Source organism: Archocentrus centrarchus, chromosome 9 (genome assembly GCF_007364275.1).
Source record: "Archocentrus centrarchus isolate MPI-CPG fArcCen1 chromosome 9, fArcCen1, whole genome shotgun sequence".
In the NCBI taxonomy this organism is placed as follows: domain Eukaryota; kingdom Metazoa; phylum Chordata; class Actinopteri; order Cichliformes; family Cichlidae; genus Archocentrus; species Archocentrus centrarchus.
In genome coordinates this window covers 15,138,142-15,158,625 of record NC_044354.1, presented here as the reverse complement: position 1 = coordinate 15,158,625, position 20,484 = coordinate 15,138,142, and the positions used below count along the sequence as shown (strand labels likewise).

Genomic DNA, 20,484 nt, shown 5'->3' with positions numbered 1-20,484 from the left:
AACACCTATGCTTCATAATAATAATAATAATAATAATAATAATAATAATAATAATAATAATAATAATAATAATAATAATAAATATATTATGTATATGTAACAAATGTTCACTAATTTCTTTCTCGCTATTTCTTCAGATTAGCCGACTTTCGCATTATTTCTTAAGTCATTTATTCTTTTCGACACTACCACCAGGAGGATCATTTTATATGGACTACAAAATTTGGCGTAACCCCGGAAGAGGAAACGCGTGGTACACCTAAATTATTCCCACGTGTGGCAGGGTCACAGAGAGTCGCCTACTGAAAAAACCCTTTTATACCTTTGTAATTAAACAAGTTTTTTTTTTTGTTCATGTCAGTTACTTGTAGGTCTATTGATGCACAAGGTACCGGTGAGTTAGAATAAATGTCGGACTGCGGAGGCGAGTGGCAGGTGGCTCGGCGGCGAAAAGGTGCATCAAGAAGCTCTAAATCACTCCAGGTGTCTGTAGCAGGCGGCCAGGAACCTCTGGATGTCGGGAAAACTGTTAAACGCATCAGAGACACAGTGTATGAAATTCGTCCAGCTCAACAGCAACACCTAGGATGTCTCACCTTCCTCTGCGTCTTTTGCAAAGTCCTATAACTCTGCTTTTATTCCGCCTTTGTAGGTCTGAACTAAGATGCGAAGAATTTTGGCACGATTGGAAACGTGAGTTTTGCTTTGACAAGTGGAGTTAACAGCAAACACTGGGCTGCAGCTCTCTCTGTGTGTATGTACTGTACTTTTGTCATTTTGTCTTTAGAGCAGCTGTTGGTAGCGGCATCAGCATCTGTCTCAAAACCTCCAGAGGACACGGACACTAAGGACCGACCGGTCAGAGAAGGCAGGTCATGCCAACGGCTCGAGTGTGTGTGCTATGGCCTCGGCCCGTTTTCCTCTTGTGTCGCATCCCGCTACCAGCTTGCCATGTTGCTGCTTTTGCTGGATGCTGGAGAGGTCAGGAGAGGCTTCATCATCAGTTAGATGACAAACTCTCACGCGAGACTTTGCTTGTTATATATATATTATGTTTCCCCGTTAATTTCTCTTTAGATTCCTCTAAAGGACTGCTCAGTCTATGATCCCGCATTCTCCTCTGCAGAGATGGATGTTTTGAGAGAGCTAGGTCTGACTGTACTCACAGAAAATGAGGTCAGTTGCTGCTCCCTCATGTTTTTTGTGAGAAACTGTTATTACTGTTATTATTGCAAACAGCACAAAGCCATTTAATACACAGAACGTTACAATTCTGCCAAGTTGCAACCATTTTTAAAATCAAACCATAACTCTTCAGATTCTGTCACACATCCATATTGTGTGAAAATGAGCTTATGGGGATGACAACATTGTTTAGGGGAGTAAATTATGCAAACAGTGTGTGACTCGGTGCATAAAGGCAGGGCCCTGTCTCTCTGCATTGTACAGGAGGGGAAACGTTTGGCCAACAATCCCACATTTTTTTACCTGATGCATTGTGGGAAAGCCCTGTACAACAACCTTCTGTGGAAAAACTGGAGCACACAGTGTCTCCCACTGATGGTAATCATTGGGAACAGCTTCAGTGGCATGAGGGAAAGGTTTGTACGAGATGACACGTGCATGATGGAAATGACATTTAAGCAAGTGGAGTAGAGATGAAGTGATGTTTGCTGTCTGTTTCACCAACAGGACCACTGAGAAAGAGTTCAAGCGGGACTACAGCTACATCAGTAAGGCCGTGGATTTTAGTGTGGAGAGAAAGCTTCCTTGCCCATCTCGTCTGATTGACGTCTTCAATGACTCCGCAGTCATCACCTTTCCTTCCAACAGCCTTAACAGACTTCCACAGCCTACCTGGACAGACCCACCTGAACCACTGTACCAGCACAGCTCCGATTTGGAGATTATACTGAAGGAAACTCAGAGCTGAGACTGGAGCTGGATAATGGACATGTTCTGTTGTTATTCATATAACAAGTTTTTTTAAAAGGGACCTCGTGTTTTTAGTTATGTTTGGATGGATGTCCATATTTAATATGGGCATAAAGTTTTTCCATGAGCCAAAAGGCTTCAGACTCTAGGTTTAAGACCATCAGAGATCTTTAATATGATCGTCAATATCTGTGAGGACAGAAGCTCCTCCTACCTACTGTTCAAATTCTGTTTGAAAGGAGAAGCCAATAAGAAGAAAGCTGGCTTTAAGGAAGGGGAGCTACAGAGCGCATCTCCAGACAGGGATCAAGTGGCTGCACCAAAGCCTTGTATAAGATAAATAGGGATTATTTTGAACTGTCGATTACACAGTCTACTCGAGTACAAGAATAAAAATATGGAGTTGGAAATTAAGATAATAGATCCTCAGGTTTATTCAGCAGTAAGATCCTTTAAGAGAATTGAGACACCCTGTAAAATTTTCTTATTTCTGGTGCTGTGTCAGCTATAATACTGATGTTCTATCCAATTAACCAGCTATGCACTCACTGGCCACTTCTTTTTTGGTACACCTGTTCACCTATTAAGCCAAGTATCTAATTAGTCAGTTGTGACTTTGAATGTGGCATGGTTGTTGGTGGCAGACAGGCTGGTCTGTATATTTCAGAAACTGCTGATCTACTTGGATTTTCCCCCCACACAACCATCTCTAGAGTTTACAGAGGATGGTCTGAAAAAAGAAAATATCCAGTGAGCAGAAGTTCTCTGGGTGGAAATTTCTCAATGCCAGAGGTTAGAGGAAAATGGCCAGACTGCTTCAAGCAGGAAGCAGTCCGGTCATTAGGAAAGCAACAGTAACTCATAATCACATTACAGCCAAGGTACGCTGAAGAGCATCTGTCACATGTCAAATGTTGAGACAGATGAGCTTCAGCAGCAGAAGCTTCACCAAAACTGAACAGATTAGAAAAAAAACTTTATATAAATTGTCGTCTTTGACCTTGCAGTACTTCAGTTCACCCATGCACGCGCACACACACACACACGCCCCTTTAAATTAGGTTAGTTTAACACGTGGATCCTGACTTCATTATAGACCTAATATCTGTGTGTCATCTTTAGTCATGTAAGTGCCAAAAACAGTAACTGAAGACATACTTTAATACACCACGGTAAAAAGTTTATTGAGGAAAAGAAAAAAAAAAAAAAAAGTTTCAACCCTCTTACAGAGTCAGTATAACAGTAAAATCTTCAGCACAAAGTAATACTTATCCTCCCACTCTCTAATCTCATTCTGTCCTTGTTCATTGGATCAAATTACATCAGGAAATACTGGAAGAGTTTTTAATCTTACAGCAGTGACTTTGGAAAACTCGATTACAACTCTTCATTAGCTTTGTGTTCATTCTTCAGCTGTTCCATTGGCGGTGTTGCCATCTCCTACTCCATTTACAGCTGTGGCTTTGCCTCCTGTTCCGCTGGCTACAACTGATTTTGAAACAACATCTGCCCATGTCACTTCACTCCTAAGCGCTGATGGGCTTGCAGTGACATCAATCCTTCCATTTAGTTCACCTGAGCTCGACTGCATCTCATTTACTGTCTGGACCTTATCAGAGGCTGCTTTGTCACCTTCTGCATTGGTTCTCTCCTTTTGCTGGCTCTGCTCAGCTGGCTCCACCACATGACCATTAGCTGAAATATCTCCAGCACTCTCCAGAGATGCCTCTTCCACTTGCTGCCCCTGCTGGCTCTCACTTGTATTCTCTGCTGCTGGGTTTCCCCCACCCTCAGGTTCCTTCCCACATCCTGTTTCTTGATCTGAACTTTTCCCTCCTTCATTCGCAATCATGGAAGCAACGTTAGGAAGTTTAAGTCCCAGCTCTTTTGCCACTGCAGCCTTTAGTTCCAGGTGTTTCTGCTTATACTCCTGGAACCTATCACTGTGAAAACACAATCACGTCATAAGTGGGCTTCTACATCAGAAAAACATTGAAATATGCTAAATAAAATGCCACTGGATTTTAAAACATCTCAGTTTGGTTTCATGTACCCAAATATGAAAATTAAAACTCACTAAAAACTAGTTTAAGTTTAATGATTATGTAAAAAAAAAAAAAAAAAACACACACACACCACACCAACAACACCACACATTTGATTTCATCAGGTGGTTATTATTCAGATGTTCAAAATCATCTTGAGCTTTCTAAAACTGAACAGATTCTCCTTAGATTTGTGGGGCGTTTTTTTTTTTTTTTTTTTTTTTGGTTGTTTTCTCCAAGAGAAATTGCACAAAGCTATCCAGCAGAACAAATACACACACACACACACACACACACACACACACACACACCTAGAAGAAATGTACAGAAATGCCAGGTTTAGAGACAGTGTTCCTATTACAGAGTTTATCCATTTTGGCTTAATGTTTATACAAGATACAGTTAGGTCCATAATTTAAAAACCACTGTGGTGATTATACAAACAATCAAGATGTGAATGAAGTGCAGACTTAAATTCAAGGCATTTCAGAGGCTCAAAAGTAATTGGACAAACTAAGTATTTTTAAAACTTGGATAAAAATCCTTTGCAGTCAATGACTGAAGTCTCAAACCCACAGACATCACCAAATGCTGTTTCCCCTCACTTGAGATGCTCTGGCAGGCCTTTACTACAGCCACCTGCTGCTTGTTTGTGTGTCTGCCTTCAGTTTTGCATTTAATAACTGAAAAGGTGCTCTACTTGGCTGAGGTCAGGTGACAGACTTGGCCATTGAAGAATCTCATTTCTCTGCCTTCACAAAATCTCGAATTGCTTTTGCAGTATACTTTGGATCATTATCCCTTTGCAGCGTTAAGTGGTGTCTGTTCAGATTCAGACAAATGCTGCAAAACTGATCAGAGTAAAACCCTGTACACTTCAGTTCATCCTGCTACTTTTATGAGAGGTCACATCATCAATAAGCACTAGTGCCCCAGTTCCACTGGCAGCCATATATGTCAAACATAGTGAGGCAATGTTACGTATGCCCCCCCCCGGCCTTCTTGTTCTTGATTGTAGCCAGTAGTTTGCACCTTATTTTTAAAATCCTCTATTTCCAGTCATAAAGCCATATGTTGATTGTAGACCTTCATGACAGTCCTAACTCCTCAAGAGTGTTCTTGACTTTGATGTTGTGAAGTTGCTTTTCCCTAACCATAGGATTAATTCTGTCATCATGCACGTCTGTTGCCTTCTGGTCTTTCAGTGTTGCTGAGCTGGTCAGTATATTCATTTGATTTAAGAAGTTACCAGACTGCTGATTTGACACTACTTACTCTTTGGGCCTCATATTTAAAATTACAGTGAAAAGCTTTTAAAATACAAATTACATTTTTTCCAGGCCCGTGTCACTTTTTTCAGATTCTTCATTCTGTATTTTATGGTGACAGAGTAGGATATATTCTTCAAGTGTCATGAAATTACGGAACAGGTCTCATTTGACCATAAAGCTGCTTGAGCTTCTGAAAATAGGGAACTACAGTGTATCGCCAAAGTGAGTACACCCCTCACATGTCTGCATATATTTAAGTATATCTTTTCATGGGACAACACTGACACAATGAAAAGTAGTCTGTGTGCAGCTTATATAACAGTCTTCATGTAGTGCAACAATTCGTCTTTTAAGATCCTCAGAGAGTTCTTTGCCATGAGGTGCCATGTTGGAACTTTCAGTGACCAGTATGAGAGAGTGAGAGCTGTACTACAAAACTGAACACACCTGCTCCCTATGCACACCTGAGACCTAGTAACACTAATGAGTCACATGACATTTTGGAGGGGAAATGATAAGCAGTGCTCAATTTGGACATTTACGTGTGTAGTCTCTTAGGGGTGTACTCACTTTTGTTGCTGCTGGTTTAGACATTAATGGCTGTATATTGAGTTATTTTGAGGGAAGAATAAATTTACACTGTTATATAAGCTGCACACAGACTACTTTTCATTGTGTCAAAGTGTCATTTTGTCAGTGTTGTCCCATGAAAGGATATACTTAAATATATGCAGAAATGTGAGGGGTGTACTCACTTTTGTGATACACTGTATATATTAAAGAGGAAAAAAGGCTGTACTTCCTAAACAGTTAATGCAAGTTTTTATAAGAATGCCTTGAATTAAAGCTGAAAATCTGCACTTCATTTTTATTTGTCTGATTTAAAATCCACTGCTAGTGGCATACAGAGGCAAAATTACAAAGAAATTTGTGTTCTAACAAGTTGTGGACCTAACTGTATGCCCTCAGTTCTTTTCTTGGTGTGCTGTAAGACTAGACAATATATACACAATCTCAAAAAAAACAAAACACAACACAACACAACACAACACAAAACAAAACACACACACACACACACACACAAATCCAGATTGTGGTGTGCATCATTACACTGCATTAAACTTTGGATATACACCATACTACAGCATATGCTTCAGTGAATATTTACCTCTGTGTAATCTTCCTGATCCCTGTAACCAGAACCAGCTGCTCCAGAATAATGTCAGATGTTGGGCTTAGACACTAAGGAAATAAAGGATGGGAAGGTTTAGCATACCTTTTTCTTTCAAAAAGAGAAGTTCTATATGAGCTTCGGCACCTACCTCCACAGTTGCCTCTGTGCACTCAGCTCCTGCCTGTCTGAGAGTGCGTTCAACCTTCACTGCCTGCTTGGTTATGGTGGACAAGAAGTCTTTGCTGCAGCGTGTTTGTGGGTGATCCTCTCCAAACTACGAAAAAAAAAAAAAAAAAAAGTCCATGAATCCATGTACATACAGTCAGTCAGTCCACTTCATCTTCTCACACTTACTGACCAGTGAGGTAAAGGCAGTCAAGGCTTCCTTCTCATGTGTCATAGCACTTCTGTAGTCACCCTTTCTGCACATCCACTGGGCCAACAAGTGCTGACTGCACAGACAAGAAACCAGGAAGAGACATGGTGATGTTTAATAATGGAGCAAAGTGAACTCACTGACTTTTTATTCAAAATATCAGCAGGATAATAAATTACATCTTACTTGAGAGCAGTCTGTAGATTTGTGGTGCCAAAGAAGGAAGTGTTAAGTTTCAGGGCATTTTTTAGGAACTGCCCAGTCTGATCTTCTGCTAGCACAAGCCCAAGGCAGTTCTGCAAGATGACAATGTAAGAACTGATTTTTTTTTTGTTTCTGTGAATTGGCAGTTACATATTCATTTCTTCTTTCATTGTACTGTGAAAAGCCTCTCTTCTGAGCTTGTGGTAAACAGCACTTTAGACTGAGGTGATAAGTCCTTCAAACCTACATCCAGTGTCGCTGTGTACGGATGGTCTTCTCCGTGCACTGTTAGCATTAGCAGACGAGCTCTGAGGAGGAACCTCTGTGCCAGGGCGGTCTCCCCTCCAGCATACACATACACACCTAAGAGGGCCTACATATAAAAACAAAATCATATTTATGGTTTTGTGGTGACTAGATAAAGTACACATTCTCTAATACACAAATGTGTAGCTCTACTCACATATTGCTGAATAGTGTTTGGATGATCAAAGCCGAGCACCCTCTCACTGATTACTACTGCCTTCAGCTGGACACTGCGGGCCTTGAAAACAGAGTCACACAGATTATGAGAAATTGATAGTTTCTTAAAGGAACAGTTTACCCAAACATCCATTCTCCATTCAGGTCCTCTGGCCTTTAATGCTACAGGACAGTTATGGTTTGAGTTTTCAGCAGTAGAGATATCTGCCTTATATTCAATGTAAAGGAAACAGCTTAAACACTCACTTTAGAAATGTTGTCCTAGCCACTCAAACCCCCCCACCCCCCCCACCCCCCACCCCACACACACACACACACACCTAGAGACAAATATTTCTGGGCCACCTTCACATTACTCCTATAGCCGCTGTTCAGCTAAGGAAATGTCATGAAGTTCCTGGTGCACAGTTTTTGTGCTGATGTTCATGCCAGAAGTGGTTTGTTAGTGAGTCAGCAGAACATTGGTGACTCATGCAGCTCTGCACCCAGCAACTCCCTGCTCTGTAACTTCATGTGGTCTATCAGTTTGTGGCAAGTTTCTGTGGTTCCTAAATGCCCCCACTTTTTCAACAAAAAACAAATAAAAAAAAAAAAAAAAAAGAAAACTAACAAGTGAAATATCTAGGAGGGGAAAAAATATATAAAAATGTTGCAAATTGACCGGACTCCTACTACAGCACTGTGCTCAAATTCAGTGAGCTCTTTAGAATGCCCCATTCTGTCTCAAATGTTTGTAAATGCAGACTGCATGGCTAGGTGCCTGGTTTTATACACCTGTGGCAATGGGACTGAGAACACCTGAATTCAAAGATTAAGAGGTGTGGCCCAATACTTTTGTTCATATAGTGTAGCTAAAATTACAGCTCAGTGTGTATACCAGTAATATTTATATCCTGCTATGCTTTCACTTGCATGAGGCAAGATGGGTGTGGTTGGCAGTTGGCAGTTTGGTCAAGAGAAAATAGGCCCTAGGTGAAAGGGTTTTGGGAATAAACTGTCTCTTTAAAAGGTCCAATTTAATTCAGAAACTAATTCGGACATACTGACCACTATTGTTCCAGTACACACTGACACACACACAAAAAAAACAAAAAAAAAAAAACCCACACATGTGTTCAGGGTGAACCTGCTCTCATCTGTGCCAGTTCTGGTATTCTATGGCAAATGCCAATCAGCCTCCACAGCAGTGAGGACAGACACTAGAGGATGTCAGGCCCTCAGGCCACCCTCATGAAGTCTTTTTCAGATTGTTTGGTCAGAGACAGTCACACCAGGGGCCTGCTGGAGGTCATTTTATAGGGCTCTGGCAGTGCTCATCCTGTTCCTCTTTGCACAAAAGGAGCAGATACCAGTTCTGCTGATGGATTAAGGACCTTCTACGGCCCTGTCCAGCTCTCTTAAGGCCCTTTCACACCGGATGCGTTGCGTAAAAACGACACGAAATTCCGAATCTTTCGGATGCGAACCTGTCGTGTAACCTACATACACACCGGACGCATTGCGTTTTTGTGACTAAATCCTCCCTATACATTATAACGCACGGTGGGAACAAAAAAATGCAGTCGACATCAAGCGATGATGTAATGGTCCTGATGTTTCTAAACAAGAAAAGGAAGAAACAGTTTATGGGTTCATCCAACTCATAAGAAAGCAGCAGCAGGGACAGTTTCATGGTTTGATCTCTGAGCTGAAGCTGCATCACGGATGCTTTCACTCAAATTTCTGGATGTCAGTGGGACAGTTTGAGCTCTTGTTGGCAGAGTTGGGATCACATGTGAGGAGGCAGAGGATAATATCAGAGAGCTGACTGACCCGGAGCAGCGTGTAGCTGTGTGTCTGAGGTAAAATATTATGATTTTATTGTTCCCACATCACTGTATATTCAGTACATCGGTTCGTGTTTTGAGCTATGACCTCACATGCTGCTAAATGCAGCACTCTGATTGGTCAGTCCTGTTTGTTCGCTTGCGAAAGTCAGAAAAATCGAACTTGATCCGAAAAAATAAATGCCGCAAATTCGTCCTGTGAAATGACGCGTTCGGTGTGAACGGCTGCATTAAGAACAGGAGAGTCCGAAAAATATTTTTAACGCACGAAACATTCGCACGGAATTTACGCGTCCGGTGTGAAAGGGCCTTTAGAGGTGTGAAAGGGCCTTTAGAGTAAAGGCTGCCTGTCTCCTGGAATCTCTTAAGTTCTTAAGACTGTGCTGGGAGACACAGCAAACCTTCTGGCAATGGCACATATTGATGTGCCATCTTGGAGGAGGTGGACTACCTGTGCAACCTCTGTAGGGTCCAGGTATTGCCAAATACAAAACTAGTGGGGGGGGGGGCAAACACACACACACACACACAAACAGAAAAGAATACATGTCAGTGGCCTCCATCCATAAAACCATCCCTGTTTCAGGGGTTGTCTCATTGTTGCCTCTGTAGTGCACCTGCTGTTTATTTCATTAAACACCAAAGCAGCTGAAACTGATTAACAACCCCCTCTGCCACTTAACTGACCAAATCAATATCCCAGACATTTGACTTAAAGCTTTACATTTTTTTGTTCCTTTCATTGTTGTGAGCAGTGCATTTATTCCACTTAACTAAAACCATTTGAAGTCTAAATCTTGCATTAAACTATTTTACTATTATTTGAATGTGCTTAAAGTATTAAATATTATTTGATTACTTTCATACTTTAAATATTAAAAGTATCCAAGTATTAAAGTATATTAAAGCTATGCTGCAGGAGCATGCAGGCAGTTTCTCATGCGGTTTGCTGGTTCTCTCTCTTAAAAGGTGTGCATGTAGAAGCTCCATGACAAGTTGCTGCTGTACTGATTTTTGTGTTTATTCAAAAAGGTATGTGAGCTCCTTTTTGACTTATGGCATGTATATTTGTTTAGTTTGTTAATTTTTAAATTATTTTTGCACTAAGTAATTATTTATGTTCATGTTCACTGTTTATTCATTGTTCAAAAAAAAAAAGTATAAAATTGCCACTGTTGGGTTAGAGATAGGTTCTCCTTAAGCAGAATTGTTTTATTAAGTAATTGTTACTATATGATCAAGATGCCATGCACTTTTTTGTTTATTATCTATATTTATAAAGTACTTGAAATACATATGAAGTTAATGAGATGTGTTATGATAGCACACACCTAGTCAGTTGGCTGGAGGCGCTGCTGAGGAGAGGTGTGCATGTAGAAGCTCCATGACAAGATGTTGCTGTACTGATTTTTTTGTTTATTCAAACAGCTTTGGGAGAATAAACCCGCCTCAACTGGCAAAGTGACAGTCGACTCCTTCACTTCTGTCTCACAACACAACGCAGAGAGTTTGCTGCAGGCTGAAGTACAAAGGCAGGCCGGCTACATTAAGTATTAAAGTAAGTAAGTATTAATATAGGCATTAAAGTATTAAAGTAATATAGTGTTAAAGTAAAAAAGTAAATAGTAAAGAAAGTAAACACTTTAATACTTACTTAAATCGAGTATTAAAGTAAATAAGAATTAAAGTATGTATAAAGTATTAAAGTAATAAAGCATGTAGTAAAGAAAGTATAGGTTAAAGTATAGTATAGGTTCAATTTCCCCTCAAATGTAGCCATGTTGTAATGTTTCTAACTAACAGAGTCACTGAAGGGTCGGCGAGTCGTCAGCCTACCTCAGCCGTCTTCCCCTGGAGGAAAGCCACCTTGGCCAGCAAGCTGTGGCAATAACCCGCCTCAGGGTGAAGATCATCACACACCCTACCATACAGGTAGACTGCTTCTTTTAGCTGCTCATGGGCCTGATCCAGCAGACCTGCAATCATAATCACACAAAATTGTTTTTCAAATCAATTCACACTGGTTAAAATCACTTGCAGTCTGGCGCAGCTGGTTTGGTGACCTACCCTTCTGAATGGAGATCTGTGCAGCGTGATATGCTTTTGAGGCATCCACAGTTGGCATGTGAACATGCTTGACAACAGGGATAATGTTGAGGATGTCATCTGGACCAACAGGAACTTTGTTTTGGTTGTCGAAGTAATAGTCTCTCAGTCTCAACTAGTGAGGACACAGGATTTAAAAAGTGCCTTTTCCTTTTTTTAATATACAGAATTTATTTTCAAGAGCTAATTTTGCAATTTAAGGTACACTTGGACAGACTTATTTAAACAGGCCAATTTAATACTAAATTCATATTTCAGGTGTGCTACCTGTACTCCAGTCTTTAAACAGAACTCTCTGAGCAAGGAGAGTTTCTGGAGGCCGTAGAGGTCTACCAGGTGGTTTGGACCAGAGCTGTTCCACAAAAGAGAGAAAAGACAAGGGGTTGTCCTTATATTCACCCTTTATTACATAAACATGTTGGGAACCAACAAAAGCCATGTCCTCACCCCAGGCTGTCAGAGACATTATAGGTTTCAGCAGCATCCTGGCAGACCAGGTTCCACAGCTCAGCCCCTGTGAGCGTGCTCCAGGGTGTGCTTTCAGATGCCCCAGACCCTCGGCCACGCCGTCTTGACTTTTTCTTCGTGTCCTCTCCTACAGAAGTGGGTGAGAAGTGGGGGACCAGTAGGCAGCTGAGGAAGTGACTGACAGCTACAGAGAGACTCGGCACATCCACACCCTACAAAGAAATGACCAGAGGACTCACACCTGCTGCTTTTTCAAAAACCAAAGTGTGCCAACATATTTAATCAAAGAACACTTTAAGAGTACCTGGAGGAAACTGTTGAACACTCTTTTTGTTGAGCGAATGAATATTTCAGCTATGACTGTTCTCTGGTGAAAAAAAAAAAGATACTTTATTGATCCCGCAAGGGAAATTATGTTACAGCAGCATGAAAATAGTACGATCTACAATAACTAACAAGCGAGAGTAGAGGTCCCACAGGCACAGAGTGCAAAACTATACATATACAACAGTGATAAAAATAATATATAAATGTAGGTAAAGACTAATAATGCACAATGTCAGTCTATATATGCACACACACTAGGAATCTGAAAGACAGCTGCAAGAAGATATAATACAGTAAGAAAGCAGCATTATTTATTTATTTATGTTTTAAAGTTAAACAAACCATTATATGCCTCAGGTGCTCCTTATACTCCGACTGGGTTATGGCCTTGATCACATGGCCAAGGTATCTGAGGTTGATGCCTCTTTGATGTAGAGCATTTTTAAGAGTAGCTCCATCCACTGGTGCCTCACTGCTTTGTAGACAACTTTCCAACTGCAAACACAGACATGTGCATCTAGTCAGCATGTTCACTTTTATATGATGTACCATTTGGATCACGTTAACTATGGATCTACTTACAAAGGCTGGTATCTGGTGTGTGATGACAAAAGCTGCTGCTTCCCTCAGTAACCGTTCCTGTAGCTTTGTTGATGTATTTTCACTCGGAGGAAAAGCTACCCCTTAAATTTGTACAAGCAACATGTCATAATGTGTTTTAATAAGAGAACTGTTTGTGGGTAGTTAGCCTACATACCTGAAGAGAAAACATTTGGGTTAAAGCGCATCTCAAAGATGATGTCACTAACCGAGCCCACATCTTTACACGCAGCTCGGACTGCAGCAGTGGCTCGAGAGTCACCTGTGAAAATTGGGGGGGGGGGGAGAGACACCAAAAAAAATAAATAAATAAAACTGCCAAACTGCAGTTTGAATTAGTCAGAATATCAGTGTCCAGTCAGTAAGATCAATTAAAACATTTACCAGATGTTGCACATTCTTCAAAGCCTCCGTTTTCATCCAACAGCTTTCTGACACGCTGAGTGAACTGGCAATGTCTTAAAATACAACAAAAGCAACTTAAAAAAAATCTTAAAGAAAACTTAAAAGCTTAAAAGTGTCTTCTCTGATGTACTACTCACTTGTGCTGGATGAAGGCCTGCACCAGCTCTGGCCTCAATCTGCAGAGGCCATGAGGGTAGCTCCTTGGAAGGTCAGTGTTTGTATGATAATCCTCTGGCCAACCTTCTTTTATACATCCCTTCTTGTTCTCACCCTCTTCACAGCCTTTATTACTCTCCTCTTCTCCAGTGACTGTAAAATTTTCTGTCTCAACCTCTGGACAGAAGTTGGCATCAGCTGGGAAGCTTCTGAAAACATCTAGTAAGTAGAACCTCCCATCAGCTCCCAACAGCCCCTGCGCATCCACTGAGGTGAACAGTGGCACCTGGTGACCATTGGGTGCCAGCACAACATGTCTCTGGAGAGAAAGAGATTTGGCTGAATGAGCCAAGAGTTCTAGTAGCTGTCTGCGATGGGGGGACTCTTGAGGTCCTGCATTTACACCGTACAGCAAGCCTCTGAAGACAGAAGGAGACAGGCAGCAGTAAAAATCTTTAAAGTTTAAAATCATTACACTCTTGTCAATAAACAAAAACAACTTTAGAAGGCGCACCTTGAGGGAGGAGCAGTTCCCTGGTCCTGCTCAGAGCCCTCCAAACCAGGGGCTAGACCCTGGGCAGACAGGCGAACCCCTCTGTAGTCAACAACGGCTGTAGGCAGAGTGTGGAGCCCCTGCAACCCCTCCAAGTCACTGTAAGCCTGCACACCTTTAAGCTCCAGCCTCTGAGCAGCCCTGCAAGTACAAGATGAAGAAGTCAAATAATCTGCACCAGTCAATAATGAACAAGAACTATGTTAGAACCAGCTTATCATACACAACGTGATATGAATCGTATACATGCACACAATTAGGAGCAAATGGGCTTTGCACTTACCTGCGGCCCCTTTCGCCACCAAACACTGCACTTGCTGCCCCCTGGCTCATGAACAGGCCACCCCACAGGAAAGCTGGATCTTCTGGGTTTCTATTAACTGGCTCAACAAAACCATCTACAACAGTCTCTGCCCCCTGCATGACAGCACTCACAAATGCACTGTTTACCTGAGCAAAAAGGTAGGAATGAATGAAGAGTATATGACAGTGAATGAAGTGAAAACTAAATCACTGCAGTGAGCTAAATGACAGCATCTATATTTACTTGAAGTACTGCTTTGTCCCTCTGCAGCCTCTCCTCCAGACTTCCTTGAGGAAGATCTCTGGCTGCTTGTAGCTCCTCATTCCAGTCTGGAGCCTGTGTATAAACAATGGTATGCATAATTAGGATCACTGCCAACAGCAAACTGCTGCCAGCAACTATCTTGAAACAGCCATCTTCTGCTGTAAACAACCTGTGTAGCTGCCTGATCATCTACTCCCAGTCTACTGAAGGTGTTTTTGTGAGTACGTGTAGCACAGGGAGGACCGAGCCAGCTCAGCGTGTGGTAGGGTGTAGGCATCACCTCTACTGGTGGTTGCGGAGGCCTAAAAAGAAAAAGCTGCATTACTCCAAATACTCCAGTTCACGTACAACCATTTTCAAAGCAATGTTTTACAAGTTTTCCTGATTAGGTCACTCACTTTGAATATACACCCCATCTGACCTCACTACTGGCAAAATACTGCAGTACTCAAATTCACTCTAAACAAGACAATGTTACCTGTTTTTCAGTGTGGTAAAAGTTTGCTTGAAGCCAGGGCTAATATGACAGAGCAAGTCGGTTAAACAGTGACAAACTGGAGAGGACTGTGCTGGACGAGGATCAAACACATCTTCTGTGGACCTGCAAATGATGACAGGAAGAGAGAAAATACATGATTAAACCAACATGATTGTTTCAGTTTTTGTCTTTAATGGCAGGAAAAGTCAATATTGGATGGCTGCAATCTTTGGACCCTCAAACAGCACAGCATTAAAAACAAGCATGATTCTATCATGGAAATAACTGCATGGACTCAGGAACACTTCCAAAAAACCATTGTCTGAACACAATTCACTGTGCCACTGCCCTCTTCCCCGGGCCAAAGCTCATTTTAAAATGGACTGTCACAAAGTGGAAAACTGTTCTGTGGTCAGACAAATTGAAATCCAAAATCCTTTTTGGAAAACAGGGATGCTGAAGCTTCTAGACTAAAAAGGAGAGGAACCATCTGGCTTGTTATAAGCACTCAGTTCAAAAGTCTGTCTCTCTGATGGTATGGGGATGCATTAGTGCCTGTGAACTTGGCAGCCTGTGCAACTGAAATGGCACCATCAGTGCTGAAAGGTATATACAGGTTTCAGAGTGACATGCACTCATCCAGACAATGTTTTTTCAAGGAAGGCCTTCACATATTTCAGCAAGACAATGCTAAACCACATACTGCATCTATTACAACAGCATGGCTCCATAGGAGACAAATCTGTGTGCTGAACTGGCCTGCCTGCAGTCCGGACCGTCACCCACTGAAAACATGCAAACTACAACAATGACGACAGAGGACTATTGAGTAACTGATCCTCCATCAGACAAGAATGGGACAACATTCCTCTTCCAAAAGTCCAGCAGCTGCTCTCTTCAGTTCCCAGATGTTTACAGGCTGTTAAAAGAAGAGGGGATGCAACACAGTGGCCAACATCGCACCCCATCAACTTGAGATGCGTTGCTGCCATCAAATTAAAAATGAGCAAAATAATTTTCTTAAAGAAAAAAAGAAAAATCTCATTACCAATTTGATAGGTTTTCTATGTTTTATTTTGAATAAAATTATGGGTTTATGAGATTTGCAAACCATTGCATTCTGTTTTATATTTTACACAGCATCCCAACTTTTTCAGACTTGTGATTATACATCATCGCCTGCTTTTTTCCCTCCCCACCCCTCACCTCCACAGAAAGTAGCTTGATTAAATAATGAATTTCTTTACCTATTTAGGAAGAAACCTTTGGGACAGGATGTGATGTCACAGCGCCGTCCCTCCATTGTGACCACAGTAATATACAGGAAGTCTCCCTGCAGCTTCCTATGTCCTGGAGGAGGGTTCCAGCAGCTGAGAGACAAGTCCCTCAGGTAACTGGGGGCCTGATGAGGAAAAAGTGAGGCAGAGTCAGTGAATGCATTTAGGTGAACTAACTAAACAGATTCCAGGTATTCATGCACCTCTGGCTGGGAGCTATGTGGGAGCAGGGCCATGAGCGGTCTTTCTGAGGAACCAGGGAGGAGGTACTCAGGTGGAGCTCCATCCTGGCCAGTTGATTCCGTTTTTGTCTGGCTTAAAGAACGTTTAAGGTTCTTTCCATTTGGTAAGCTAGACTCTACATCAGAAACAATGACATTTCATTTTGAGTTAGAGGCCATTTTGGCTGTATGTGTTACAGTTTGTCTAAGTGTATAGTGTATGCGTGTGATTACCTGGTGTTTGTGCATGTGTGAGTGCCTGCAGTATGCTTGGTGAACGTCCTTCTCTCAGTGCATCTTGAGGTCCCGATGTTCTCAGCAGCTCTAGCACACGAGCCAGATGGACCCTGGCTGACTGGAAGGTGTAAGGCTCTGGAAAGACATGCACAGGTCAACATAAAATTGAGATCAACCCGGTATAAAACTCAGTAAAACAATAAAGATCTGATAAAGTGAAAAATAATCAGCCCTGTTTTCACAGAACAAGCTGGAAAAAGATTGAGAAAGAAGATACACAAGGACTATGCTTGAGGCTACATTGTTTCAACAGCTAGAGGGTGAGCGTGAACTACTTGGTTTGCACATAGCTGTGATCTTTGCTCCCATAAATCTCTGCATCAATAAACCCTGGTATGATGAATCAAAAGGTGAGTTCAGCTATATACATTATACTAGACAGACAGTGTGCTGTGAAAATATGGATGAGATTATTAAAAGATAAGAAGCCTTGCAAGTGCTTAATTGTGCTTTTGTGTAAATAGTTTGTAATATCAAAAAAAACAACCGTTGCAAAAAACAACAAAAAACATGGATACCTTCTACAAGGCGAAGCATGGCACCTGCTTTCAAGCCCTTGAGGTTTTGCAATTGAGCAAGGGGATCCAGAGTTGCCCCAGCTAGTGCAAGTGAGAGGTTGGAGCGTGGACACACCTCATTCCTCGAAAGCAGAGTCATTATGGCATCCTGAACAAGCCAAAATACATGGACCTACAAAGATGCAAAATTTAACACATCATCTGTTGAAAACTGCAGATATGCCAAATTATCCAAAGTGGCATATCTAACAAAAGATAAAGATTTTAAACAATAAATATGTAGTCTCCTAATCATTCATTAAATCTTAAAACAAGAAAAACAAACCTGCAACTCAAATGGCTCGACTCCTGCTCCCTGGATCTTCACAGGGAATGATGTGTCATCATCTAGTCGAATACCGACAGCATCTTTTCTACCGGGCACGCTGTTTGCATCTGTTTAAATAGATTTAACAGAAAAATCAGAGTCATGCAAAGAAGATACTATAAAACTCAGTTTCCAGAAATTAGAATATGATACTGTGCAAAGAACAAAAAAAAAAAAAAAAACAAACAAAACAAAACAAAAAAAAAAAAAACAGAATGAAATAGCTCAAATTATTTAAAACACCATATTTAATTGAAAACAGTACTGTGCATCTTAATACTAAACTATGCCTGCCCATTTTGAACAGGATGACAGCAAAAAGCTGCAAAAAAGCTGGGGCCATTAGTGGATGGTTAAATTGTTCATCTGTGAAAGCACCATTAATGTTGAAATATAATACTGTCTTTTTCAGGGAAGGCCTTGCTTCTTTCAGCAAGACACAAAAAAAAAAAAAAAAAAAAAAAAAAAAAAACTTTTTGCACATATTTGAGCAGCACGTCTCCACAGAAAAAGCCTGCAGTTCAGACCTGCCACCCACTGAAAACATCTGGCACATAATTCAAAGAAAAATATGACAAAGGATGCCCTGAGCTTCCTTGAGCAGCAAGAATGAGAAAACCTTTCAACAGCAGTTGGTCTCCTCGGTTCCCAAACACTTGCAGGGCTGTTAAGGACATGTAGCACAGTAGGAAACATGCCCAACTTCTACAAAGTGTGCTGCTGCAAGCATATACTAAATACAGTCGCTCAGGTCTAACATTTGGAGCATTCTTTCTGTACTACTTTCAAATTAATCCAGGGTTAATGATTTGCAAATCATTGCTCTCCTTTATTTTACCTGTGGTTTTAAAGGTAAGTTTCTTCCCCACTGTGTCCACTTTTATAAAAGAATCAAGCAACAAAGGGATGATAGTCACTACTTAACACATTCTTCCCACCGATTTCCTCTGAAATTAGTCTGAGCTGAAATGGAAAGTCAGTGTGTAAGAGTGCCTGAAGGTGAGTGAATTTATGCAAGGGGGGGGAGGGGAGCAAGGGAAGAAACATGGGGAGTGTCTAGTTTTTACACACACACACACACACACACACACACACACACTTGCAGAGCTATTGAGAACAGGACTTGGCATCTTCCACAAATGGGAGTGTGACTAAACCTGTTTAATTTGCATACCGGCCTACATGTCATCTCGGAGTGAAGGGACAGCCACACCCAGCGCTGCTAAGTGGACATATAACAGCAAGCCACGGCACAAAACTAAAACCTTGGCAGTGGATCATGCTTGCAATGATGCATGCACGCACACAATGGTTACTGAAACTTTTTTTTTTTTTTTTGGTATGCACGCTACAAGGCCCCCCCCAAAATAACTTTGATCTTATCTCTGGCTACCGTCACTCATTCACTCAGCTCTAGATCCACAATTCTTGCTGTCTATCTGGGACTACTTTGCAACTGGAAAGCACCCAAAATAAAAGCAGTTTGTGATTGGCTGACAGAATGTTCCTCCTCTCCCCCGCTTCTCTTTTGGAGCTTGTGACAAGTCTATATTGGCATTGATTTCTGAGGTTGGGTTGTACAATAATGGAGCTAGGAAGCATAATTTATTTGCTAGAATGCATGTATAGTAACAATGCAAACTGAGTTTTCAAAACATTCCTATGTGCTTTGAAATTAAATAACTTGTCAATCGCAGCACAAAGACTGATGCCATTTTTTGAAGGAAAAACACTTCAGGGCAATTTCATTGGTGACAGGCTAGCGTGCATTCTACCTTAATTCAATCATCATGTTTTATGTAAGGGGAGTGGCAAATGTTGAGAGGTTAGGAGGCCCTCTTAAGAGTGTGGCAACTGTTTTGGACACAAATCGAGGAAAGCTGTGGAGCATTTTACTTCTTAAAAAGGATTGCAAGTGACAATTTATATGTCCTTCTACACACCTGTGTACATATTTCTAGGAATTTTAGCTGCAGAAAAACACGTGTTTGCGCGCGCGTGTGAGTGGACTGGTGCACAATAAATGCACAAAATACGCAGCAGCAGATTCTTCAAGTGGTCAGGAAGTTGGTAAAAACAGAAAAGTAGCACCGGCCATGTTCAGAGCAGCAGTACAGAGCTAAATCTCCCACCCTCCACACAGTCTCCAGCAAGAGGAGACGCCACACCAAAAAAAAAAAAAACGGAAGAAGAAAGTGCCAAAAAGAGAGGAGCGCATAAGTAAAACATATCCCACAGGCTAGTTCTTACCAGTCTTGGCTTGATTTCTTCCTCCTCCTCTTCTCACTTTGTCCTTCATGGCTGCCTGCTGAAGTTTTCCTTGTGCTGTCTTCTAGTGTTTTACTTCTTCAGCGCTAGAAGCTGCTTCCACGCAGTCTTCCTCGAAACTCCTGGAATTAAAACGCGGGACAAGACGAGTAGAAAATAAAGAGCCTGTTCAGGATTGTAACTCCTGCCCCTCTCTACAAAGCAAACTTAGCTTATCTGCTCTCCCTATGTAAAAGGCCACACCTTCCTCTTATTGCTCCACACAAGCTCATTATTACTCTGGGTGTCTCACACGCTTGTTGGACTGGGTGTGTCTCTGCTCACTCCTCCCTCCAGAAGCCCTGGAGTAGAAGTGAGAATTAAGTCTGCTTTGACACCAATCCAACAAAAACTGCTTCTGAATCTAAGTATTTTGTGTTGCGTTATGTGGAAGTGCTTCAGTCCATACATGCTCGGTGTTAATAATGAAGCAGTATTCCTCTAATCTAACGCCAAGTTAGTCCTGCTGGGTGCAAGCTCTAGGCTTCTTCTTTTGTGACAGTTTACTAAGTTTGCAGAAAA

At 41.5% G+C, this 20,484-nt stretch overlaps 2 protein-coding genes across 2 annotated transcripts; one reads left to right on the top strand and one right to left on the bottom strand.

Moving 5' to 3' along the window:
- Positions 1-265: 265 nt before the first annotated feature.
- srrd (SRR1 domain containing) lies at positions 266-2,340 on the top strand. The gene is made up of 6 exons (XM_030737096.1): positions 266-551; positions 653-693; positions 788-981; positions 1,078-1,176; positions 1,450-1,601; positions 1,693-2,340. The coding sequence occupies exons 1-6, from the start codon at positions 409-411 to the stop codon at positions 1,931-1,933; spliced, it is 870 nt and encodes a 289-aa protein (XP_030592956.1). The 5' UTR covers positions 266-408; the 3' UTR covers positions 1,934-2,340.
- Positions 2,341-3,099: 759 nt separating this feature from the next.
- On the bottom strand, positions 3,100-20,173 carry LOC115785451 (clustered mitochondria protein homolog). The gene is made up of 28 exons (XM_030737094.1): positions 19,906-20,173; positions 17,614-17,723; positions 17,289-17,460; positions 16,708-16,845; positions 16,456-16,610; positions 16,223-16,377; positions 14,976-15,098; positions 14,667-14,799; positions 14,477-14,569; positions 14,213-14,379; positions 13,891-14,070; positions 13,358-13,795; positions 13,200-13,273; positions 12,973-13,077; positions 12,798-12,898; positions 12,558-12,710; positions 12,193-12,255; positions 11,868-12,100; positions 11,688-11,772; positions 11,382-11,535; positions 11,151-11,290; positions 7,469-7,549; positions 7,253-7,378; positions 6,988-7,097; positions 6,784-6,877; positions 6,574-6,699; positions 6,420-6,493; positions 3,100-3,878 (listed from the first exon to the last, which is right to left on the bottom strand). The coding sequence occupies exons 1-28, from the start codon at positions 19,952-19,954 to the stop codon at positions 3,338-3,340; spliced, it is 4,173 nt and encodes a 1,390-aa protein (XP_030592954.1). The 5' UTR covers positions 19,955-20,173; the 3' UTR covers positions 3,100-3,337.
- Positions 20,174-20,484: the final 311 nt, after the last annotated feature.